General features: G+C 37.8%; 2 protein-coding genes across 5 annotated transcripts in view; both read right to left on the reverse strand.

Annotated features, from left to right (window-relative positions):
- Window positions 1–1626: 1626 nt before the first annotated feature.
- On the reverse strand, window positions 1627–18412 carry donson (DNA replication fork stabilization factor DONSON). The gene is made up of 10 exons (XM_084394449.1): window positions 17928–18412; window positions 16507–16569; window positions 16219–16416; window positions 14786–14964; window positions 12364–12542; window positions 9324–9426; window positions 8043–8171; window positions 4607–4805; window positions 2594–2812; window positions 1627–2300 (listed from the first exon to the last, which is right to left on the reverse strand). Exons 1-10 carry the CDS (start codon window positions 18309–18311, stop codon window positions 2163–2165), a joined length of 1791 nt encoding a protein of 596 aa, XP_084250575.1. The 5' UTR covers window positions 18312–18412; the 3' UTR covers window positions 1627–2162.
- A 5555-nt stretch (window positions 18413–23967) lies between these two features.
- runx1 (RUNX family transcription factor 1) overlaps window positions 23968–26986 on the reverse strand; it is a 61358-nt gene continuing 58339 nt past the window's right edge. For all 4 annotated transcript variants that reach the window (XM_084399600.1, XM_084399598.1, XM_084399599.1 and 1 more), the window contains one exon: window positions 23968–26108. In XM_084399600.1, coding sequence (XP_084255726.1) covers window positions 25606–26108 — 503 coding nt within the window. In that variant the 3' untranslated portion in view covers window positions 23968–25605. The remainder of the gene's footprint in view (window positions 26109–26986) is intronic.

A 26986-nucleotide genomic window follows, 5' to 3' on the forward strand; every position in this document is an offset into this window, starting at 1 on the left:
TTCTTTATATTTTAAAGCCGATGACCGATAATTCTTTATATTTTAAAGCCGATAACCGATAATTCTTTATATTTTAAAGCCGATGACCGATAATTCTTTATATTTGAAAGCCGATAACCGATAATTCTATATATTTGAGAGCCGATGACCGATAATTCTTTATATTTGAGAGCCGATGACCGATAATTCTTTATATTTTAAAGCCGATAATTCTATATATTTTAAAGCCGATGACCGATAATTCTTTATATTTGAAAGCCGATAACCGATAATTCTATATATTTGAGAGCCGATGACCGATAATTCTTTATATTTGAGAGCGATGACCGATAATTCTTTATATTTTAAAGCCGATAATTCTATATATTTGAAAGCCGATGACCGATAATTCTTTATATTTGAGAGCCGATGACCGATAATTCTATATATTTGAAAGCCGATGACCGATAATTCTTTATATTTTAAAGCCGATAATTCTATATATTTGAAAGCCGATAACCGATAATTCTATATATTTGAAAGCCGATAACCGATAATTCTTTATATTTTAAAGCCGATGACCGATAATTCTTTATATTTTAAAGCCGATAACCGATAATTCTTTATATTTTAAAGCCGATGACCGATAATTCTTTATATTTGAAAGCCGATAACCGATAATTCTATATATTTGAGAGCCGATGACTGATAATTCTTTATATTTTAAAGCCGATAATTCTATATATTTGAAAGCCGATGACCGATAATTCTTTATATTTGAGAGCCGATGACCGATAATTCTATATATTTGAAAGCCGATGACCGATAATTCTTTATATTTGAGAGCCGATGACCGATAATTCTTTATATTTTAAAGCCGATAATTCTATATATTTGAAAGCCGATGACCGATAATTCTTTATATTTGAGCGCCGATGACCGATAATTCTATATATTTGAAAGCTGATGACCGATAATTCTTTATATTTTAAAGCCGATGACCGATAATTCTTTATATTTTAAAGCCGATAATTCTATATATTTGAAAGCCGATAACCGATAATTCTATATATTTGAAAGCCGATGACTTATAATTCTTTATATTTTAAAGCCGATAACCGATAATTCTATATATTTGAAAGCCGATGACCGATAATTCTTTATATTTGAGAGCCGATGACCGATAATTCTATATTTGAAAGCCGATGACCGATAATTCTTTATATTTTAAAGCCGATGACCGATAATTCTTTATATTTTAAAGCCGATAATTCTATATATTTGAAAGCCGATAATCGATAATTCTATATATTTGAAAGCCGATAACCGATAATTCTTTATATATGAAAGCCGATAACCGATATATGGGCCGATAAATCTAAATCTCCATATAATTTTTGAAAGCCTGATTACAAAGACAAAACCCACAAATGTTCTCGTTATAATTGTATGTAGCCGATATGACAGACTTGCGCTGCACATGTTGCACTGAACAGTATTTCCCTTTTTTGAAGTGATTCCAATCATATTTCAAGCAATTCAAAACCATCATGTTGAACAAGTGTATATATATCTTTTTTTTAAACTTGCCATGTTTTGTGGCATGTACCACACTTGTTTTTTTCATAAAAAATAAAACACTCAAATCAATATTTCATGTCCATTCATTTATTTATAAAGTATCCATGTAATAAGCAGATTATCATCATTAAATCAGATGGTATATTATCCCCCTTGGAAATACTTGCTTTAAACACGTTTGTTTTGCACACATTATGAGAGATAAAGCGGGAGATATTTCAACTCATTTAATATTATACATTCATACAAGTGTGAATAATACACTGGACTCAACAGTCAGAAATATGAGCATGAGAGTGTTGAACACACACACACTTCTGAAGGAGGAATCAGTTGTTTCTCATTAAGAGACGATGATTAAAACTTAAACTTTAAAATCACACCATTTAAAACACTCCATAAAAGTTGAGACTTAAAATGACAAATATTAACTAATGTTTACATGCACAGAACACTAAAAGCTTCACTATATACCAGCTCAGTGTCTCTGAAGGAGCGAGCCGGGTCACATGACGCCTGAGATGCCGAGAGCGAGTCGGGTCACATGACGCCTGAGATGCCGAGAGATATTAATAGTGTGGCCTGTCAGTGGAGACTCACGCTCAGGTCTTCCAGCTGTACGAGTAGTCTCTCATGTGCAACTGTCTGAGTGCACACTTTCCCAGAATGCTCGGCGCTACCAGCTGCTGAACTGAGCTCTGCTGGAGCCCACACCTGCCCAGATCCTGTACAACACACTCCTAGAGGACAAGAAGAAACCAGAGCATGAGACCTTCTGGAGCAGCTATACACACACACACACACACACACACACACACACAGATCCTGTACAACACACTCCTAGAGGAGAAGAAACAACCAGAGCATGAGACCTTATGGAGCAGCCACACACACACACACACACAGACGTCTGCGCCACTCATTCACACAAAGACACGCAGAACAAGCAGTATTCATATTTAAATAGTCTAACTCTCAAAATGTACAACCCACAATCCCACCCCTAACACTCCCGACGAGTGGTCAAACGCACCGGCTGTGGCTCCGGCTCAGAGCTGGGGCTGATGGGAACGTTGAGGACGGCCGTGGGTTCGTGTGTGTAGAGACCCACAGAAAACTCTCCTCTCTGAGCCGGTCTCAGGAGCTGCGTCAGCGCGTGGAGTGTGTGAGGCATGATGGGACCCGTCACCTCCAGACTGCACACGTCCTGATAGCCCGTCCTCACGCGAGTCTTCACATTCACAGCGCGCGCCTGGAAACACACACAGACAAAAAGATCGCATTAGAAAATAAACAATGCATGATGTCATCAGTGTCCTATAACGGTGCGTTCACACCAAACGCGAATAGCGCGTCAAATTCACGTCAACCGCGTCTAGTTGGACGCTTGAACATTTTGAATCCATTCGCGCGTCCAGAGCAAAATTGACGCAAAAAGCAAAAGTTTGAAGCGAAATTGACGCGCGTCTGAAGCCGCGAAATCCGCTTGACTGTTTGCAAGATGGCTGATGTTGATCGAGCAGTCACCGCATCGGGGCGAGGATCACCCTTCAGGACACCAGAGCGCCTGTCCATCTGTCTTCAGTCAGAAAATGTATATGAAATTTTAAATACAGTATATTAATATTGAAAAACTATCAATGTTTTTGAAACTGTGGTACGGATACCACTGTTGGTGCTGCTTCTAGTGATACTCACTTTCTAGTGATACTCTGCTAACTGCTATATTGAATATTATATTCTGCTACACCGCGCCGCGTTAAACGCCTCATTCGCGCCGCAGGACCTCCAGACGCGCGTAAACGCAGCATAATAGCCTTTGAAGGTGTAGTGTGTAATATTTAGGAGGATCTGTTGACAGAAATGCAGTATCATATACATAACTATGTTTTCAGTGGTGTATAAAGACCTTACATAATGAACCGTTATGTGTTTTATTAGCTTAGAATGAGGCATTTCTCTCTACACACACACACACCGCGGGTCCGCTTACATCGACATGTTTCTACGGTGGCCCTGAACGGACAAACGCGTTTCGTCACTATGTTGTTCTTCGTGTAAAAGACGCTAGCTAAAGTCAGCGAATAAAACACTGACACAATGATGAACGAGTAACAATAATATTCGCAATAATATCATTTTACTGAATAATTAAGTAAACAATCTCTTCATTTATAGTTGTAAAGAAACCTCATTGCTTAACTGTGAGTGAGTGAGTGAGTGAGTGAGTGTGTGCGTGAGAGAGTGAGTGAGTGAGTGAGTGAGTGTGTGTGTGGTTTCCCTGAAGAGTTTCATTGAAAACGAAAGTAAAAGAGTGACGCTTGTTCATTGCGTTTTGCCGTGATGAGAGTTCCATATCTTTATTAAAATCAACACATTATAATGATTTATCTGTCATCCACCCTCGAGTAATTGGAATGTTATGTTTTTATCACTTGGCGGATTATCCGCACAGCACTATCGGCAAACTATATGATGTTTTATTAACAAAGTTCGGGAGGAACACGTTCTAATGATCAAACAATCAAGTCATTCCAACCAGCTGTCAGCAATCAGTAATCAACAGGTCCACTCAATCAGCATGATTAAAGGCCTATAAATACACAGTCGACTCACCCATTATCCTTGACAGTTTTCAGCATCCCTCCACCACCCCATCTCCTCACACTTACCTGGTTATCTTCCTAACCAAGAGATACGAGGGGAGTACTCTGGGTTCGGGCCCAATTTCCGAGCTCGGAGCCCTCCCCCGGACAGCACGCCAAATACGCACAACTATTTATTCTCTGATCATTTGTAAGTGTGAACTCGTGAAACGGCTTGAGAATGGACAGGCCGGGAACCCGCAACAGAACCGTCACGGTGGGAAAAGTGTATCTGAGCATGTGACTGTCTGTCCGAGTTTTGTCGAGAGCCGGAGGCGACACAACATTTCCTCAGAATTCTCTATGCAGGAAAAACCCTGGGATAGCTATCCGATCTGAGAAAACGCATGACGTGGCCAGGTGTAAACAGCCCCTAACACACACACACACGCGTCGAGTACCTTGAGTGTGTGCAGTGTGGCCCCTCTGAAGGCCGTCGGGGCCAGAAGTGTTGGAGGAAGACCGGCCTGGGAACCGGCTGCTGCCACCAAACTCTTGCAGTTGATGAGGAAGTTGAGCAGCGTGAAGGTGTTCGAACCCTCCACCAACACCACGGACTCTGGCCTGTGGTCCAAACACACCTCTCTGTGCTCCTTACGACTGGGGAACCACTTAAGGAAGAACATCACGACAGTGTGTTTCACATATGAACATGGTCTGGTAATTAATAACGGTTTGGCAAAGTTTTGACATTGTCACACAATCCATTACTGTGCATTTGTTTCAATTCTTTTACAGACAGATTGAATTTAGGCTTTTATTCACACATAAACATTCACAGGGTTTCTGCAGGCATCTTCAAATTAAATATAATGCTTTTAAATGCCATTTTTTTATGTTTAATGCCATACATGACCCGTGACTAAGATAATATAAAATTTTCTTGATTTATATCTAAATGTTTAACGCCTGTAAGATTCAAATTCAATGCTTTTTAATGCCATTAAAGGCCTTAATTTTCACAAAATCCATTTCATGACTTTTAATGTCCCGGGGAAACTCTGCATTCATCAACTCACACATCAGTTGTGATAAACGGAAGTTCACACATGTTCCCTTGACGTGCGAGAACCAATGAGGTTCATTCTTGTGTGTTATGCAACACGTTTGAGCTCCACAAGAACCAATGAGGTTTATTCTCATTGAATCATTAGAAGATTTCCTATATAGTACACAGTAGTCAACATTTGAAGTGGATCAAAACCTTTCAAAGTTATACATGAATTTTGAACAATACCCGTTCTTCTCTTACACCGTGTCCTAACTACACGCGACGCAGCTGATGTTTTGGAATGTTGGAGCTCTGAAACGTCACAGACGTTGCAAATTCGCGTCACGGCTGATGTGGATGGTTTTGACGCGAACTTTTCGCACGTGAAATATTCGCTTTTTCATTACCCGTCCGGTGTGAAAGGGTCTTTACACCGTGTCCTAACTACACGCGACGCCGCAACATGATAAAAGGTTATTTTCCATGTTAATCAGAGTGTTTGTCCTAACCAGCCGCGACTGCGACACGCGACGATTCTGTTTTAGAAACGGTTTCTATTTTTCTGAGACGTCGCGCTGGAACAACAAACACAAAGTGTGGCGATGATAATCTCAGGTGCTGTTTATGTGCTTTATTTAATGTTAAAAGCGTGTCATGTGACTCTGAATTAGGCTTGGGCGGTATTCGAATTTTGAAACCGTCAAACCGCCTCCCTATTTTACCGGGGTATACGGTATTACCGTGACTAATTAAAAATTATGACATAATGGGCTCAGACGGCCTCACCAAACTGTTGGCTTGTGCCTACACCGTTCAGAAACTGAATGCCAGATCGGGCAAAAAAACAACAACAAAAAAATCAAGCCCAACCCCTGCACGTTGTGTCTGAGTCCGGCCGACGGCATTAACTGTTATTATGAGCTGGAGCCCACCATTATTCAACATATTATCTGTGTGCGTGCAACAAGCAAGAAGTGCCTTTGTAATCCGGTGACGCGTGTCCATTGATTTTTATTAATAAAACTTTTCTGCAAAGATGGAAGTTGACGATCGCCATCTCTGTAGTGAACGAACATATAGAGAGAAATGCACATCATTACACAATCAGAGAGTGGCCTTTTTCTTTTCGTTTTGAATTGTTTCGTTTAAAGAAATTGACGATCGGCATCTCCGTAGTGAACGCTATAGAGAGAAATGCACATCATGGATTACAGAGAGTAGGCTATAGTCTATTTATTTTCGTTTTGAATGGTTTCGTTTACTGAAATTGACGATCGCATCTCCGTATGAACGCGCCTAGAGAGAAATGCACATCGTGGATTACTTAGCCTAATCAGTGAGTAGCCTATTTCTTTCGTTTTGAATTGTTTCGTTTAAAGAAATTGACGATCGCCATCTCTGTAGTGAACGCTATAGAGAGAAATGCACACCATTGATTAATCAAGACTATATATCTTTTCGTTTTGAATGGTTTCGTTTACTGAAATTGACGAGCGCATCTCTGTATGAAGGAGAGAAATGCACATCATGGATTACTTAGCCTAATCAGTGAGTTGCCTATTTCTTTCGTTTTTAATTGTTTCGTTTAAAGAAATTTCAAGCTTTATTTATTTGTCATGTCTGTGAGGCATAGCCTTTTTTATGAGATTTCAATGCAAGTGACCGCGGCATGCCCATCATGTCATGATTATATTAAATCCAGGCAATATTGGTTGATGAAAATTTTATAAAAATTTAGATACAATTTATACAAAACGAAATTCGTTTTAAAGAGGCCTTTTACAAAACTAAATTTATTGAAGTGGTCAAATCGTCTGACTCCCGATGCATCCCATCTTATTTGTGCTGTTCACTTTTCATAATCAACAAAGATGGAAAAAATAACATTATAATATTTTAACAAATACGAAACTTAATGCGCTTTTGTATCCTGGCAGCAGTGAGTGGGAGGGGTTTTCCGAGATGCGACGTTAGAGGTGTTTACATCTCTCGCGGTCACCTTTTTATTGCACAATTTACAAATTGCCTCGTCAGTATTTACCGCCTCTCCCTTCTCATTCGGTTGGAACCAGAAATATTGCCAAACTGCAACCACACATAAGCATTTTTTAGGCAATAAATAAATTATATATATTATAGGCTATATAAGTGCCGGTAATGACGGTATTGAAACTGATACCGGTGCTATTTTAAGATCCCGCGGTATCCGATATTACCGTAATATCGCCCAACCCTACTCTGAATATCATTTAGTGCTCCAGCTTTGTAGCTGTAAAAGCAACAATGGATAATTCACCTGAGATCTTGAAATTAAACAAATGGAAACAAGAGCGTTCAAACTGTGAACACACAAGTGTATTATTTGACAAAGATTGTTTTAGTAACTCAGTGGCCTATGTGTTTTTAATAATGTTTAAATGGCGTAATATTTGTGAATTTGATTATGTAGCTACTTATCCATTTTCTTGCCAGTGCCATCAAGATTACTCTCTGGTGCCGTGCACTCGCCGTGAGACTCCGCCCACACGCTGTTCTGATTGACTGACTCCGCCCACACGCTGTTCTGATTGGCTGACTCCGCCCACACACTGTTCTGATTGGCTGTGGATTTTGATTGATTTTTACGCATCTCGCAGTCGCGTCTAGTGTGGACAAACACATTATTTGTCGCTGGAATCTTATCGCATCGCGTCTGGTTAGGACACAGTGGTAAGATGATTTTGATGAACTTTTTTGATCCACTTCAAACGTTGACTACTGTATATCGCTTTACATGTGTATATCCTGTATGTGTGCATGCAGTTAAAGTTGCACATACAAGTTTTTACAAAGAGCTGTAAGGATACAGTTTGATGGAAATGGCGTCTGGTTTCTTGATCTTGTCTTGGACGCCCATCTCCTTCAGCCAAGAAAATCCACCATCATCGTCATCATCTTCATCATCATCCTGCTCGTTTTCACTGTGCTCACTTAATCTGGAAACAGGAAAGATGACAAATGCATCGATCAATATCCAAAGCGCATCTGATCAAAGCAAGACTTCAGATGACGCAAACTCTGAATCAACACACCAATGCTAATTTTTCTAAATGTCATAATCATCTGTTAACAAACAATATTCATAACTTCAGTGAGATCATTGTTTCTGCCTTAACCCTTTAGAACCGGCTGTGTCGTCGCCGACACATACCAGCAAGCTGTATTCATTTGACCGTAACTCTTCAACCGTTTGCACTATCAAAACCATTCAAATTGCTCCTGACAGTAGACAACATGCACTTTTCGGCAATATACGGCTTATTACGGTAATGTTTGCAAATCTGCAAACGACAGCAGCGCGGGAAGGAAGGATTTGAATAGAGAGATACGAAGTGCGGCAGGTTAGAGTGTTTTGGATTGCATAAAATAATAAAAGAAACGAACAAATACATGGCGAAAGAAGTGTTAGACAGCAGAAGAGGGGGTCGGGATGATTTTTAATTAAACTTGGGAGGCGGATGGCCGTTACTCTTTCACGTATCTAAGCATGTGTATGTGTGCGTGCCTATGAACGCGTGCATTTGTATGTGTGCGTGTATGAAAAAAAGTGTCCTAAATGTAAACTGTGCAACCCAATGTCACAAAAAAAGACTTGTATGTATTATAGGTCATTTTTCAACTTTAAAGTGTTAGTTTCTTTCGGTCATGATTTCAGTTTTTATTTCTAAATAAAAATCAGTAAATTTATTCTCGTTTTTTTTTTTTTTTTTGTCTATTTAAATTCTATTTACAAACTCACCACACACAATAATGGTCAATAACTGTAATTTGTTGAAAGCTTATCTTTTTCTGAGAAAGATGACACCTTGCACACATGAAGATAGCACATTGTTTTAGGATTGTACAGTCAAAAAAAATCAAAATATGTGAAAAACACCTATTTTAGCTTCAGGTTCTAAAGGGTTAAATTAGTGTTTAAATTAATTAAACTGTGATTTTGTATATGCACATTTCTGAAATGCATAACTTAGACAGTTTCCTCTGATAACAGATCACTGTAACTTGTAATGTGGACTCATGTATGTTCTGTAAAGCTGCTTTGAGATGATGTGTATTGTGAAACCTGGTGTCAGAGGTCATGCACTCACGCAGCGCTGCTGGCCGGCTCCTCACTGTCCGTCTGAGGAACGCTCTCACCGGGATCTTTGCTCTTCCTCCGCTCCTCCAGCAGAGGGAGTGAGAACTCTATCCCTGAACACAAACATAACGTTTCAATACACAGCTGTCTGCCAGTGCACAGACTCATATACGTCACAAAACAATCACTTTACAGTGGTTTCAGCTCAGGTAAAGAAAGAAAAAAAACTTTCTACTCTTCATTCATTTTATAACTGTATCATACATCTCTTTTAATTCCTTTTATAACTGTTCAAATGTTTTGTTTTCCAGAAATTCTGTTGTGAATTTTCTAGTAATCAAACAAAGACATCTTTTATATGAAATTAAACTTTTTTTTTTGTCAAAACAACATGCGGCACAACTAAACTTTACACTGTTAAAATTTTAACATAGAAGAAAGTATGATTTTTCCTTAAAAAAATATAAAATATATATTTTTGATAATTTATTATTATTAGTGTTAATATTATTATTAAATTGAGATCTAAATTCTGCAACAGTAATATTTTATATTGCTTTTATTTTGTGATTATTTTAATTCCTTTCTGTGTAAAGCACTTTGAATTGCCTTAGTGTATGAAATGTGCTATTTAAATAAATGTATAGTTTATTAGTATAACTATAACTAGTATAACTAGTAATGCAAACTGTAATGCAAACTATTTTCCATCTTCTCTGAATGGATCTTGCCTTATTAACATGTTTTCTTTACTATTACAAACATTTGAAAAACATAAAAGGAAAAGGGAAGAGAATAAGTAGAAAGGAAACCTCAATCTTAAGATCATAGTCCTGAAGAAATGTGTTATTCGTTCTATAATTGTTTCGTTCTATAAACTTATTAAGTTTAAGAGATTTTACAGTGTGGGAATTTTCAGACAGACGTAAAAAATAAAATCTAGGCAATGTGTTGAGAAAGTAGTTCTTGTAAGCAAAAACCTTTGCAATGCAAAAGAAAGGAATTAGCAATAAGTTCAACATCACGGTCACATGTTATGAAAGAAGACAAATTCTCACAAAAGTATCTGATTGCATTGATTACAATAAATGCAAAAGTTTCTAAATGAAGCAAAGATTCTTCCTCAGACTTTCAGAACACAAATGAATAAAAAAATCAGCATCTTGTGTACTTTATCTTATTCAGTCTGAAATGCAGTAAATGCTATTTTTCAGTCAATATTGTTTTAAAAAGAATCCAGTAAAAAATGTATAGAGACCAGGGATGGAAATTAACTTTTTTGTCCACCGGCCACTGTGGCTGGTGGATTTCAAAATCTACCAGCCACTCAATGTTTTTACCAGCCACTTTCTTGCATGTGAAAATTAATACTACAAGATCTACAATACTTAAGCAGTTTATTTAACCTCAAGTCTCAATGGAATACTGACATTTTCTCTTTCTCTCTTACTGTATATTTCTCTTTTTTACCTGGATGTGGCATTTGAATGATTCGTGGTCTTTTATGGCTTCCAGTTTTAGGTTTTTAGTCCCAACAATGAAACTAGGGCTGGGCGATATGGACCAAAAGTCATATCCCGATTATTTAGGCTGAATATCGATATACGAGATATATCACAATATTTTTTCCGCAAAGTGAGAGCAAATGTTCAGTCAAAATCAAAGCCAAATATGACATGTCACAAGTAGTTTTATTGAAACCAGCTATTTCCACACACACAAGTACTGTCCCCCTTTACTTAACATAAATTGTAAGAATATGACTAATAGTAAAGACTAGTACTAATAAATAAACATTAGGCCTATGCTAAAGCTATTAAATAGCAGTCCCAAACTAGTTTTTGTTAATACAATGTTGGTATGAGCCACTAGTCATTTAAAAATATAAAAAATAACACAAAGAAAAATAAAGTGGCATTTTGCGGTTAATATGGAAACGACAGTTACCATGGTGAATACACAATATTAACAATAACTGTTAATGAACCATGGAAACTACTCCTGATGAATAGAATGAAAATCATCCCTGCATTACTTTTATTTTGTGTAATTTACAACGTAACGGCGTTGCATGCTCGTAGTTTATTTTGCACTTCATATTCAGTGAGGCAATACACAGCGCGCGCCGCCGGATGCGCGTGCAATTGAAGAGTGTGCGCTACGAGAACAGGATAACGGCTGACGTGACAGGACAAGAAAGTCCGTTTTTCTGAGGTGAAAGACTTTATTTCAGCGTACACTTATGTCCTCTAAAAGTGTCCGCCGTCTGTGTGAAACAGTATATTTTTATTTACCCGCCACGGTGGCCGGTAGGTGAAGCGAGTTTACCCGCCACAACACAAAATCACCCGCATTTGGCTGGTGGCGGGTGCTAATTTCCATCCCTGATAGAGACGCGTAGACTAGCGCATGCAGTAATTGCTTTAAATTGTTATTCTCTCTCTCTCTCTCTCTCTCTCTCTCTCTCTATATATATATATATATAAAAAAATAATTACAAGATTATAGTTTAACATTTTCATCTTTTTTTTTTAATTGTAGCTTCTCTAATGATTACTCATTGTTTTATTTCTGCTTTTTGACACTAATAAAGTATTTAAATAACTAAAATAAAATATACTTGTTTTATTTCTAATTTGTTTGATACAAATATTAAGATTAATGATATCAGAATGTAACTTTTGGGAAACACAGTGAGTTCACATAAAAATCAGTTTTAGGAATTAAATCAAAAGAAAAGAATATATATATATAAAGAAAACAAACTCCAATAAAAAAAGTTTGGGTATCATTTTTTGAGTACATAACTTATTGATGACACAACGTATTGATGATGGAGGAGGAAAATTACACAAAAATCATAAATTCTTCATACTGGAATACACTGTTATAATTTTTTTCATAAATCCAAAACAAAAGCAACGCTCTATCAAACCGCTTGTCCATGAAAAAGGCACTAAATTTTTTTTTTATTAAAAAGAAAATCTAAGCCTCCTAATCTACAGAATATGGCATTGTGTACGCTTGAATTACTGGTCAGTGGCGCTCACCCTCGACCCTCATGGCCTCTCTCAGTCCTCTAGTGGTGGGAGACAGCAGTGCAGTGATGCCTTTAGACCCGCTCAGACCGGCCGCTCTGAACAACACCGTGAACTGATACGAGCACAGGTAGAAATACGGACACAGTCGGGCCTTCAGGAGACTGTAGAGAGACGTCAGACTCACAGACCTACAACACACACACACACACAACACCAGTCAACATAACATTCACATCACAGACGCCAGAATCTAGAGGGCTGCTGTTAATATTCATGCATGTGGCAGACGCTTTCGACTTCACACACAAGCTTTACCCTTTATTCCATCACCCTTCAAACTGGGTGAACTGAAATTGCCAATTGAAAATACGGCCAATGGAAACACATCAATTTCACAAAAACTCCCATATATCGCAAAAAAGTTACGCTCACATGAGGGTTTTTTCAGGCAATTCGAAAAAGGAATATTTTGCAAAACTGCAATAGAAACAGGCATTTACAGTCACCTGATGTGTGTTTAGACAGAAGATGAGACAGTTCTTCATTAAACTCATAAAAGACAGAATAATTACAGGAATACTGGATTCTAAACCTCAAAGAAATCCCACAATCAAGAGCTTGAAGCAGAAATGAGGGAGAAACTCCCAGAAACTCCTCATATGAGCCGCTCACAGTGTAATGCTGTGTCCACCAAAGTGTTTTTATCCAGCTGAAAACGCTAAGGCGCTCTGCTAAACGCTAGCTGTGGGCGCTCTGCTAAACGCCTAGCTGTGGGCGCTCTGCTAAACGCTAGCTGTGGGCGCTCTGCTAAACGCTAGCTGTGGGCGCTCTGCTAAACGCTTTGCTTGTTATGATACGGAATATCCGCGAAAGTGTTACTAGTATCTCATTTCACACATATTGTGTTTCTGTGTTGATTCTATATTAAAATGTCGATACATTGTAACATTTTCTCTTGCTCTTGTTTTAAATGATTTTGTTCTGTTATTATGCTTGTCGTCTGTTGACGTTGTACAAGCAGAATGTGGTGGTTGGTCGGTGTGGTATTAGTCCCGCCCCTCCTCCATTGTGATTGGACGGCTGGGTAAAAAGTGAGTGATGAGCGCTGTTTTTTTTTTTTTAGCACAACTTTTACCCAAAGTTGAACATTTTTCAACTCTCGGCGAGCGCTTCAGCGTGAAAAACACACTCAGCGCCTCATTACGCTCATGGTGGACACACAGCCTATGGCTCTTCCTTTACCATTAATGCTGGATAACACACACACACGTCTCCTTGCATTAATGATAACGGCTAGTGCGGCGGCTGCGATATACGTAAACCTACTAACATCCGTCGCAGATGTTACAAGAAATGCACACAAACAAGAAATGTGAAATCACCATCAAATAAACATAAGATTCTCAATTTATTAATATTTTTTATATATATATATATATATATATAAAATATTAATAAATTGAGAATCTTATGTTTATTTGATGGTGATTTCACATTTCTTGTTTGTATGAAGGCTAAATACAAATAAAAGGTGAACATTAATTTATTTGTACTGTTTTCATTTCTAAACTATTATATAATTTTATAAGAGGAGGTTTCATATACTCAGCAAATACATTTTTCATTGGTTTGTAGGAACAGTAGGATCTGTTGTGGGCGTTCCAGGCAGTTTTTCTGAGGCTTTTATATTGTTCATATCGGAATTATATCGTATTGACCGAAATGAAGAAATATATCGTGATATCTATTTTGGCCATATCGTCCAGCCCTAACATGTGGCAGACGCTTTTGAAATTCAGACTAAGGTTGTGTACTGTTCACATTTTAACCGGCACCCCCCGGGGCCTTTTTTCTGTAATTTAGGCACGTTTACCTCAATAGCTGTAAAGAAACTAAGTCATTTGTAGAAGTGTTATTGACATTATGCCAGAGCTGCTTTGGTCACTGTCTGCCATTGTAGACACTTATGAACTTCACACACACACACACACTCTCCTCTCCTCTCTTACCAGTCGCTCATCAGGCTCTGCTGCAGCGTTGTGTCCCACACACACACACACACACACACTCTCCCTCTCTTACCAGTCGCTCATCAGGCTCTGCTGCAGCGTTGTGTCCCACACACTCACACTCTCCCTCTCTTACCAGTCGCTCATCAGGCTCTGCTGCAGCGTTGTGTCCCACACACACACACTCACACTCTCCTCTCTTACCAGTCGCTCATCAGGCTCTGCTGCAGCGTTGTGTCCCACACACACACACACACACACACATTCACACACTCTCCTCTCTTACCAGTCGCTCATCAGGCTCTGCTGCAGCGTTGTGTCCCACACACACACACACACACACACTCTCCTCTCTTACCAGTCGCTCATCAGGCTCTGCTGCAGCGTTGTGTCCCACACACACACACACTCTCCTCTCTTACCAGTCGCTCATCAGGCTCTGCTGCAGCGTTGTGTCCAGCGCCCACGGCACACACTTGCCAGAGAACTTGCGTTCTGCACCGATCCGTGGGAAGAGCGAGAGCCAGGGCATGGACGGGTGCTGCCAGAACTGAAGACACTGCTGGAAACCACAACGCAGCTCCACACACCCCCGGGGATCCTGCAACACACACACACACATACAGCGCTAGAAATGCAGATTCACATTATTCATTTTTACTGGACTGTATTAAAGGTGCACTCTTGAAAAGCTAAATAAAAACTATAGAGTCACTACTTAAAAGATAAATATTAAAAAACTATATGAAAATCACATTAAAACTGTAACAAATTAAAAACCTTGTTTATATATTTTATATAAAAATATAATTCATATTTTCATTTTTAAAATAAAACAAATATTAAAGCTAAATGAAACATTACACATTAAAAGTATTAAATATTAATATACAAAATATTTTAAATATAGAATAAATATTTTCATATAAAATTAATAAAAGATATATCTATAATTAATAAATGCTTAAATTAATATTGATTAAATTAAAATAAATACTAAACCTTATTTACATACTGTGCATCATATATTAAAACTAAATAAAAATCTATAAAAAAATGTATCTTATAACATGAACATTAATAATATAAAACTACATTTACTTAATTTCATTATTTGATATAAAAGATGAAAAACTAATTTAACACACATTAAAAGTATACAAACATTTTAAATATATAAAAAAACAATATAAATTAAAAATAATGTTCAATTACTATTTATTCAAAATAAATACTATGAAAAATTGTAAATACTAAAAAAACTCTCATATAACAATATCTCATATCATTACAAAATTTACATTAATAATATAAAATTATATTTTTCATTTCTTATTTAATATAAAGATTAAAAAATGTGTTATCAAAAACTATATACAATTATATTTTATTTATTTATTTAAAGATAAAAAAAAAATTAAATCAAAAACTACATAAAAACTACAACTATACTACTATGAAATATGAAAAGTTTTGTATATAAAAATTATATAAAAAAAAATAATTTAATAATATAATATAATAAAATAATAATACATAGCAATTTAATATTCTTTCTTTAACATAAAAAATTGTGCTGGGCAACGATTGATCACATCCAGAATAAAAGTTTGTGTGTGTTTACATAAATATATGTGTGTCTATACGGTGTATAATTATTTTGTATATATAAATACACACATATGCATGTATATATATATATATATATATTTATACATAAATAACACATATTATATATTAATAACACATTTTTCATGTATGCTATGCATGTGTGCCCAGCACTGGAACACTAGCTCTGATGCTGCACTGCTAGGCTGATGTCCAGTGGTGTTTCAGTGGTGACTGGTGTGCGTACTGGTATGTTAGCAGGAGCGCTGGTGAACTGGGCCCTGCAGTGGGAGCTCAAGCCCTGCGCCTCCTCCTGTGCCTTCAGATGCTCAGCCCAGGAGAACGACTGAGGAGACGTGAACAACACGCGGGTCTTCAGGGACCAGTCGGCCGGGAACTCCACACACACTTCAGCTGGAGCCGCGGGGCAAACCGCCTCTGGACTCTAGACACACACACACACACACACACGTCATGAACACAAACACACCATGACTGAGGAATCATGAGCAACTGTCAGCTGTCATCACCAGACCTTCAACACTGGAGCAGATCTCTCCTCCTCGAACAGACAGTCGTCTTCAGAGAGGGACACCGCCTGCAGGAACATCAGAGGAACATCAGCACACACGCCAACAAACAGGTCACCTGACCGTTCGCAAAGACACGCCCCCTTTAGTTACTGTTGCTATGTCCGACAAGCCACGCCTCTCTCACACACGCAGTGAAACACACATCGCGGAGCAGAGAGGACACTGACAACACACTGACAGGACAGAACAGGGTACTTTTAATATGTAATATCATCTCTTCCTTATAGTTCATTTATAGCATCAAATAATCATGAATGAACATCAGAAGGAATGTTGACGTCAGTACACACCGTTCAAATCCACCGGCGTTAATCTACTAACTCTCCTGACCGCTTTGTCGGACAAAAATGGCGGATTCTAATTGGTCAGATCGCCTGTCAATCAAACTCCCTGCGAAGGGTCAATTGTGATGATTAGAGCTGCACGATTAATTGTTTAATCGATCCAAACACCCACCCAATCTCATTCCCAAATGTCCACATTCGGATCTGTGTTCTGATCCAGAGAGAGCCGTTGTCATATATAGCTATAGGATAGTTCGGGTATAAACGCTGATGTCTACGATAGCGATCAAAATAGAGCAAATCACCCTTTGAAAGAAACTTGACGCTTCAAATAAAGATTATGTTAATTAAATCGTTACACCAGTAGGTGGCGACAAGTGACTGTTAAAAATGTATAGTAATTGAATCATTAATTCAACTAAAAAACGCAGAGTATTCATGAGCGAGTCATTGAATCATTCACTCAGATTGTTTTAATAAGTCGAATTAATTAAATGTTTTAAAATGATTTTGTGCTCTAATGATGTTATTATACATTATCTACTGTTCGGCCTGTTTTCATAATAAGCTTTGATTTAGAAATGATACATGATCCGAAATGAAATCAGATAGAGAAGAAATTGATCAATTTTATTATTATTATTAATCATGTCACAACCCCATTAGGCCAATATTTTTTAAACTATATATAAACAAATATTAAAACTATACATTTAAAAAAAAAAAAAAAAAAAAACTATAAATACAAAAATATCACATGAAAAATACTTTAATATAAAAAGCATTATAATAAATACATAAATTATAAATAATATAATAAAATATTAACATAAAAAATTTGCCTAAACATTTTTAGCACGGAGGAAACTATGAATAACGGAGTTAAAATATAAAATTAATATTATTAAAGGTTCTGAATCATGGCAATATGGTGAACATTTTGTACCATGGTATTTACATGTAACGTTACATTGAAGCGTCATGTAAATATCATGGTAAAAGAATGTCAGTCTCATGATAATAAACAGTTAATATAACGTTATAATGGTAAACAAGCGCAGAAGTTTGCCGTTCTGTACCGTTATCTCGTGCTGTTTCCGTCGGTCTGTGTTGAGCAGTTCTTCTCTCAGTGAAGCTCCCGCGTTTGGACGCTCTTTGAGTTTCCCGTCCAGAACAGGAGCAACTGCCGCCTTTTCGCCGTCGGTGTGCGATAAAGCCCGTTTCTTAGGACTGTTGTACGTGTTCTCAATGTTCGCGAACGGATTCCTGCGCTTCACGCCGCCTCGCGACCGGTCCGGAGCGTTTAACAGCGGCCCCGGTGAGAACGGCCGGACTCCGGGCACCGACACGACCGGACTCGAGGTCCTCCGTTCGAGCCCTTCGCTCCGCGCCCGGTTCCGTCTCATCCGAAGAACATCACACGGTTTTTTAAAGCTGGGAGAGTAGCAGCCCAACTCCGCCATCGTGATCGTTTCGGTCGAGTGTTGATGTGTGAAGCGGGAACTGCGGCGGCTCTTCTGTTGTCTGACAAGATTGTTTTGTTCCGATCAAAATTTCGCGCGTAACGGAATTGCGTCAGCACGTTGCGTGATGACGCAAATGAGCGTGGTGGCGTAAACACCCGACAAATTAAAAGTCTCCACTGTTTCGTATTTTATTTTATTATTATTATTTATTTGTTTTCGTATTTATTTCTGGCAGGACTGAAAAAAAGAACGTAAAATATTTATGATATGAACAGTCTAACAAAATAAATAGTCTGTAAGAATATATTCAAGTAGATTGCCCAAAACAAATGTAAAAGTCCCTGCTGTAGTCTAGTTTAGCACGTACAAAAAAGATTGTGTAGGTCTACTAAATTTGTGTAGATAATTTAAAACTAATTTATCACATTACAGCACTGTAGGCTATCATCGTTATCATATGATTATTTCATATGCAAAAAGTAATGTATTGTGCCACAATGTTTTTGCAATTAGCCTATGATATTGAGAGAGGCAGTGCCATCTACTGCAGATTCCCTGGATGATACTGATTATGAAATCCAAATATCTAGAAAAACTAAAATAAATTAAAGTTGATGTTCCAGTCTAATTTATTCACTTCCATAAGATGCAAAACTTCCTCTGTCACTCCTGTCCTTCAATATGTCAGCGTCTAGATTAATGGTTGGATGTCGATTAATTGCCCGCTATTCATCATTTGCATTTGTGATTAATCACGATGTGAAATGACAGGCGCTGAATATTGTCGGTATGGATGAGTTGTCAGGGTTGATGGCACTTCATATCGATCCTGCAGCTGGTCCGGGACGATGACACGCGTGATGAATGGCCTGAGGGTGACCTCTGACCCCGACGACATTTTTGGGCATTTTTATAATGATATAGAGACTGGACTTGAAAACACAAAATCAGCTTTGCAAAATGATAAAAGTTTCTCTATTTGTGAAGTAAAAGATCTCAATATGATCTCAAACATTTCTCATCACGTGATCTGAGCCGCTTCACGTTCATTACTGACCCGTTTGTCACAAATCATATTCCTCAAAAGGGAGTTTTAAGAAACAATTAGGTCATTCTTCAACTTTTTCTTAAAATATAATGAAATGTGTGTTTTAAAACAATTGAATGAAATTTGTACATGTCAAATTAAATCTATATTCACGTTATAACCACTGTGTTATATTGTTGCTGTTGCATACATTAGAACATGATGATATTGTTACATACGTCTCTAATAAATATGTATTTTCTACCAGTGCACAAATTTTCACCCAACAGAATACAAATATGAATTTTATGATCTATATTTGTATTTAAAGTATATTTTAACTATTACAGAGGTTGTGCCACTGCAAATGAAGATATTTTTTATTATTATTTTTGTATTATTATTATTTAATTCCTGAAACTTGGTCAATCTCCATTTCTTTCAGATTTTTATGTGAACTCACTGTTTTCCAAAAGTTAAATTCTGATATCATTAATCTTATTAATAAGTGTCTGATAACTGAACCAATATTTATTAATTTAAATATTCAAAATAATATGTGTATCAAACAAATTAGTATATTTTATTTTAGTTATTTAAATACTTTATACTTTATACAGAAATAAAACAATGAGTAATCATTAGAGAAGCTACAATAAAAAAAAAAAACTATGAAAATGTTAAACAATAATAATTTTATTAAATATTTTAATTAATTGATTGTTTTGCATATTTATGCTACTAAGTGGAGATCAACTTATTTTTATTTTATTAATGTCAAAAAGCAGAAATAAAACAAAAAATAATCATTCGAGTACAATGAAAATGCCCTATGAATATTTGATTAATTTCTTTCATTTATGGCACATATTTATGCAACAGTTGTTTTGTAGTCTAGATGGTTTCAAACATATTTTCTTTTTGTTCGGTGGACTTTCTCTCCAGGAGAATCAAGTATAGGAGCACAAAAAGCATCAGGCAGGCTCCAATTACTCCAAATAGCTTTATTTTTCACCACATTCTGCCAAGTATTTCTCACGCGCACTAGACGTGCCGGCGGTGTGTGTGTGTGTGTGTGTGGTGCTGACATGCTGCTCTCACACCCTGAGCTCTTTTTATAAAGGCGATTTGATTTTATAGGCCTTGGCTGGACTCCTAGACCACAGTTATAGCCTCGGCCCGGCCGACGGTGTCCGACACACAGACCGGCCTTTATTTAGCCCGTCTCCTGCGCTTCTGTCTCGCTGTGTTTGCTCGTGGGTAATTCTGGGCACTACAAATAGAGGGGAAGGAACACTGTAAAAGAGAGAGAGAGAGTCGTTTATCTGTGTAATATCTGCAGGTCGAGACTCGTCTGATGCTCAGTGTAAATTCTTCTCGGGTCGAGAATAGATACGAGAGACAGGATGCGATAAACACTGAAGAGTTCCTGTTATATCAGCATAAGATGACACGACTGTGTCCCAAATGACACACTGTACACTTCTACACTGTGCACTTATGCACTTGAATGAATTTTATAAGGTTGTTTTGTCAGTCAGCATCAGAGTCTGAAGCCCCGCCCCCTTCGCTACGTAAGCTGTGTATGAAGTGTCCAACTCTCTTGCGTAGGTATTTTAATGAGTAATTACTTCACAGCCACTAAAAAAGTATGCTCTATATAGTATGAATGTAATCTGGACGTACTACATTCGCCATGTTGTCATTATCATGTGACCAGGTCTTGACATTAACTTTTTTTTAATAAAGTTACTATAGCCACTGCATTTTCACTGGCCAACATTTTGGAATCGATACCATGGGAAAACCCGCCATGTAGATATTTTAAATACCATCTCATAATTTCGCAACAGGTTTATTAGGCTACTGTCACTTTAAGACCTGACGCACGGATCCAATATACTGTTACACATGCGCTTATGTTCACTTAAAACAGAACTGACTGTGTTAAAGGGTAACTCTCGCCAAAATGCAACCTTGGGTCTTTTTGTTAATCTACTCGAGTCAAACTTTCCTTTAAATGCATAATTAGGATGGAAACGCCACTTTTAAGTTTGACCGCATTTTCGTTTTAGGTCAAAATGCCTTTTGAATGGGAGTGAATGGGGCACGACTATGATAGCATCAAAAATCACTATTTTTAAAACACTAAGAAGGCTCGACACAACATGAAACTGTGCTGGAAGTCTCACCAGGGGCTCTACACATGAACTCCAGCATCGAGAACATTGTTTGTGAACACAGAGTTTACTAAAAAGAAAGATTTTGAACAACTCACTGTAGCTGTTGTTGTTTCCGTCCGCCGGCATTACGACAGACAAAAATAGTCGATCTCCGAATGCGAATGAACTGACTCTTATCTGAGGATCCATTTTCAAATACAAAGTCAATATTGATTTTCACTAACGACAAAACAACAAATTATCCGTGAATTTATATGAAACTAAGCTTTAGGAGCTTTCCATCTTTACTCTCCTCCCTAGTCACGTTGCATTCGGAGATCGACTATTTTTGACTGTCAAAATGCCGGCGGACACAGATACAGTGAGTTGATCAAAACCTTTCTTTTTAGCAGAGCTGGACAAAGTGCACAACTTCCTTACTTGAGTGAAAGTACAGATATTACGGGTCAAATATTACTCCGTTACAAGTAAAAGTTTTAAAGACCTATTTTTACTTAAGTAAAAGTACAGAAGTACTTGTTTTTAAAAGTACTTAAGTATCAAAAGTAAACAGTAAATGTCAATGCATTGTTTTATTATTGTTGCATTGTATGTTGTACTTGTACCTTATGCCTCTGAATCTATGCCTGAATACCCTCATATCAATATCACATGTATTTCTAGAACACAGTTCCAGTAGTGGGATTGAATGTGAGATTGAATAAGTCACTCAATAACGTCCACAATGGTTTCGGACACCTAAATGGCTGATCCCTCAAATATTGCCCTATTTAAAGTGTTTTGGCTTTTAGTATGAATTTATTAGCCTGACTGTTATCTATAAGCTAGTGTGCTCCAAAACAATGACAAAATTCACATTCAGAAGACCAAACCCAACGTTGAAAATGAAAATCAGGTTGATGTCAGAATCCAACGCCAGATTGACATTAAGCTCCAACGTTGTATTGTGGTTGAAAATAAAAACCGTGTTGAGGCCAGAAACCAACATCAGTCGTGTTCTGACGTCAACCAGACTTTCATTTCCAACCAAAATGCAACACCTGCACCCAAAACTTCTACTCGAGGACTTTGACAGAAATGTAGTGGAGTAAAAAGTACGATATTTGTCTTTCAAATGTAGTGAAGTTCAAGTAAAAAGTTTCCAGAAAACATTATAACCAAGTAAACGACAGATACTCAAAAAGTGTACTTAAGTACAGCACTCAAGTCAATGTACTTTGTTACTGTCCACCTCTGCTTTTTAGTAAACTCTGTGTACACAAACAGGTGATACTTCCAGCACAGTTTCATGTTGTGTCGAGTCTTCTTAGTGTTTTAAAAATAGAGATTTTTGATGCTATCCTAGAAGTGCCCCATGCACTCCCATTCACTCGGCATTTTGACCTAAAACGAAAATACGGTCAAACTTAAAAGTGGCGTTTCCATTCTAATTATGCTTTTAAATGAAAGTTTGCCTCGAGTAGATTCACAAAAAGACCCTAGGTTGCATTTTGGCGAGAGTTACGCTTTAAGGGAATCCTCGCCAAGTCCGTCTCTTAAGGTGTTGTGAAGACTATTGCATTTTTTGAGCCGATATTCAGTATGAGTAAAATACTTCAGTACTGACCAAATCAGAAACTCTATGGCCTGGTTTCACAGACAGGGTTTAGATTAAGCCAGGATTAGGCCTTAGTTCAATTAGGACATTTAAGAAGCTTTTATAAACATGCAAAAACATTACTGATGTGCATCTTGAGATAAAAACAATGACACTGACATATATTAAGATGTGTTAGTGCAATGCTTTCGGCTAAAACAGCTCAAACATGCATTTTATTCTGGGATTAGACTTTTAATAATTAGCCTTTTCTGTGAAACTTTTAATAAAGTCGTAGCATTGGTGACTTGAGTCATTTTCATTGTAATGTATCTGTACTTTTACTCAAGTATGGTTTTCAGGTGCTCTTTACACCTCTGCTCCCTATATACTCATTATTTAAAAGACAATTAATATTATTGATTTAATTGCACGGACACTATCAGATGAGAACAAAACCTGAATTTTGCTGGATAATGACACTAACTTTTCAGCATTGACACGGTTATTGAGTTGAATAATTGTGCAACATTAATAGTTATTGAAGCAAAAAGTCTAAGTGCTTTAATAGCAACTTTGTTTCAACTAAAACTGCTCAGATAATAATAATAATGAATACTAAAGATTTTATAAAACTAGATTTTAACATTTACTTATGGAAACATGAGTGCTCGTCTGTGCAAAATCTGCCTGCCAAAAACAGGGGGGGAAAATACTATGGTATTACCACATTTTTTGGACCGGGTACCATTGTATACTTTGGAGCAAGTCATGCTATATGAATCATCATGATTGTGTTTGGCAGGTGATTTGATACGACGCACACACTGAAGGCAGTTATAAGAAATAAAGACACCAAGCACTGTATAAGAAATAAGCAGTTTCTTCACAACAAAGTGATATATTCTCCAAAAGAAATGTTGAAAAGGGACAAAAAGGAAAAAAAAATAAGCTGCATTCCAGAAGGTTTTGCATGTTTCACAATTGTGGAAGTCGAGAACCGTGTCGCGTGTCAAACCGCTGAAGTAATTTACAATCTATTTACACAAGAAGTCATGTTGTGATTCTTCCATCTTCCATCCAGCCGACAGTCAGAGCCTCACGCGAGAGGCCGTGATGCGCTGCCAGTCTTGCGGAGAGAACGACCGTGAAAGGCAGTGACCGGGAGAAGTCTCGTAAACCTGGAGATGTGAAGAGTCAGAAGTCTGTTTAAACTCTTAGAAGAGGCGTGTTTTTGTTCCTCCTCGGAGACGGAGACGGAGCGGGAAACTTTCTGGGATATTTGATGACCAGTTCAGCCAGTTTAATCAATCCAGTCATGAACGGGTCGACTTAGACCCGAAACACACTCTTACGCAAGTCTGTGAATGCAAACGCTTCCAGATACACTAGATCAGTTTCATGCATCATTACATTCGGAAATGTGTCAGAAAGAATGCAATGCAATGGGCGATAGTGTGAATCGACAGATCAACTACAGTGACGGTGGAGTTTGAAGAAAACAGAGTTATTTTAAGTTAGTTAGTTGACATGTATATCATCTAATTGTTTGCTGATATTATTTTATATCTAGTGTCTGAACCAATATTTGAATTACTTCAATATTTAATTATTATATGACAAAAAAAATGATATGCTCAATGAGTTATGACAAGTTTTTATAAGTTAATAAGTTAAGCAATTTTAAATTTTAACAAATTTTCTTTTAAGTCAGTTTAATGTCATTTAAGTTGATTGTACTTAAAAATTTAAGGCAGCAACTTATTTTTGTAAAACATTTTTTACAGTGAATAAAACATAAAATGCATTATGAATACTTTATTCAATATTTTAATTTGTCATCATGCATATGGCATTATGTCTATGCAAAGTTATTTAGCATGTTTACATCAGTATCAGATGATACTATTTTTATTAAGTGTCTGTTAACCTAACCCATATTTATTTAAATATTTAAATATAAAATTTTTGTCAAAAAGCAAACATAAGTAATCATGCCAAATTTATGCCATATACAATTTTTTTAATGCAAAGTAGTTTTGCGATCTGTATCTTTTCTTGTTGTTATTCTTTAGCGAGATGCATTTGAATACTTGCGTAGAGTGTGTTTCTGGCGTAACATGGTGAGGTTTTGTTTGACATGAAACACAGAGGCAGTTTGCTGGACGGTTGATAAACGTACAGTGATGATGAGACGAACAACAGTAATAATAATAATAACAACAACAATAATTTTAATAATAATAATAATAATAATACAAACTATCCACTTTAAAAACAAACAAACAAACAAACAAGCGAGTCTCATGCTGTGCTGTGATAAAATCCGTCCTTTGAGTCAAATGTTCCAATCAGAAACCCCCTCGTTCAGCTGCCCGCGTCCTATTGGTCAAACCGACTGTCCTTCAAGCGTCAATACGGCCTCCAGACCGACATGCTGGTGAAGAGCGTTACTCATCGGTACATGTCGAATATCTGTCGAACCCCTCAGAGTAACGTCGCATGTCAATACGGCCTCCAGACGGCTTCGACCGACATGCTAGTTGGCGAACTACTGTGGCTTCCCTCGGCCTCGACCACGCCTTCGCTCTGATTGGGCAGCGACGGGTGCAGGAGGGCGGAGCCTGTGGAGGCGTTGGTGCACGGCGGTAAGATCCGCGGTGGCGAACGCTCTCCTCCCGGCATCATGGAGAACTGGTAGGATCCCGCGGCGCTGCTGTAGTACAGGTGATACGGGGACGAGCCGGCCTGGAACGGTCCCGCCTGAGCCTGCGAGGAGCCCGCGGGATACGCCGGCGGGAGGTACGTGTGGTAGCGTCCCGCGGGGCTCGTCATGGCCGACATGCTGATGCCGATGGCGTTGGTGACGGGCGTGGGGGTGTAGGTGAACGGCCCGGTCGGGTACGGCACGCGCGGGTCCGAGAAACGCCCGTCCGGTAGAGAGGGGAGCGAGGAGAAGGAGCGGTCCAGGCCGACACGGGGATCAGTGAACGCCGTCAGATCGGGACCTGCAGGAAAACAAGACATGTGCTCAGACTGATGCTACGGCTAACACACCAATGAGTCGCTAGTTGGCATCCAGTAGTGAATGTGGTCTCATTTATAAAACTGTGCGTAGGATGATACTTTTACCTGCGCAAAATTCCCTTTATAAATCCCAGTCAGCGGAAGATTGTGCGCCACCCCGAAATACCCATATATGGAGCCTAGCTTTACTATGCATACCCTCATCTGCATATCATTTGCATATGCACATTCATCCACGTGATGCCATGTTTAACGGTACAAGACATTAGGAAAATACGAGATACGGATGTGCGTCACATTACATTGCTGAAAATCATTTAGTAGTTTTGAATAAATAAATCAAATAGTGTAAAATACATTTCAGAGAAGGCCTTTCTCAATCTATTCCACTGGCCAAATAGTATTTTTAATTGCTTTATATTTTTAATGGAAACAGATATTGTGCATTATTGATCATTATTTGCACACAAATATTTTCTCAGACCATGAGTTCTGCTGTTATCATGCGCTAAGCAATCCTCGCTGTATTAAAACATTAAAACACAGCATGCCTCAGGAAAAGTGTTACAATTATTATTATTTATTAGAATATAAAAAATGTTGTAACTTCTCTGCAACGATTTCATGTATTTTAAGTGCTTAACTCCGTTAATGAAAATGGCATATTTAATCTAAATGTGTATATCAGATGTAAAACAGAGTTTAAATCATTTATCTATTTAAACTGGTATTGTGAACATGCACTGTATTTATGATTAGGACTCATAATGAAGATTTAAAGTGGTTTTCCTTCATCGCACGAGAGTTTGCGTGCAGGTGTTTTTATAAATCACAACTTTAACGGTTATAAATGAGGCCA

This window comes from Rutilus rutilus, assembly GCF_951802725.1.
Source record: "Rutilus rutilus genome assembly, chromosome: 2".
In the NCBI taxonomy this organism is placed as follows: Eukaryota; Metazoa; Chordata; class Actinopteri; order Cypriniformes; family Leuciscidae; genus Rutilus; species Rutilus rutilus.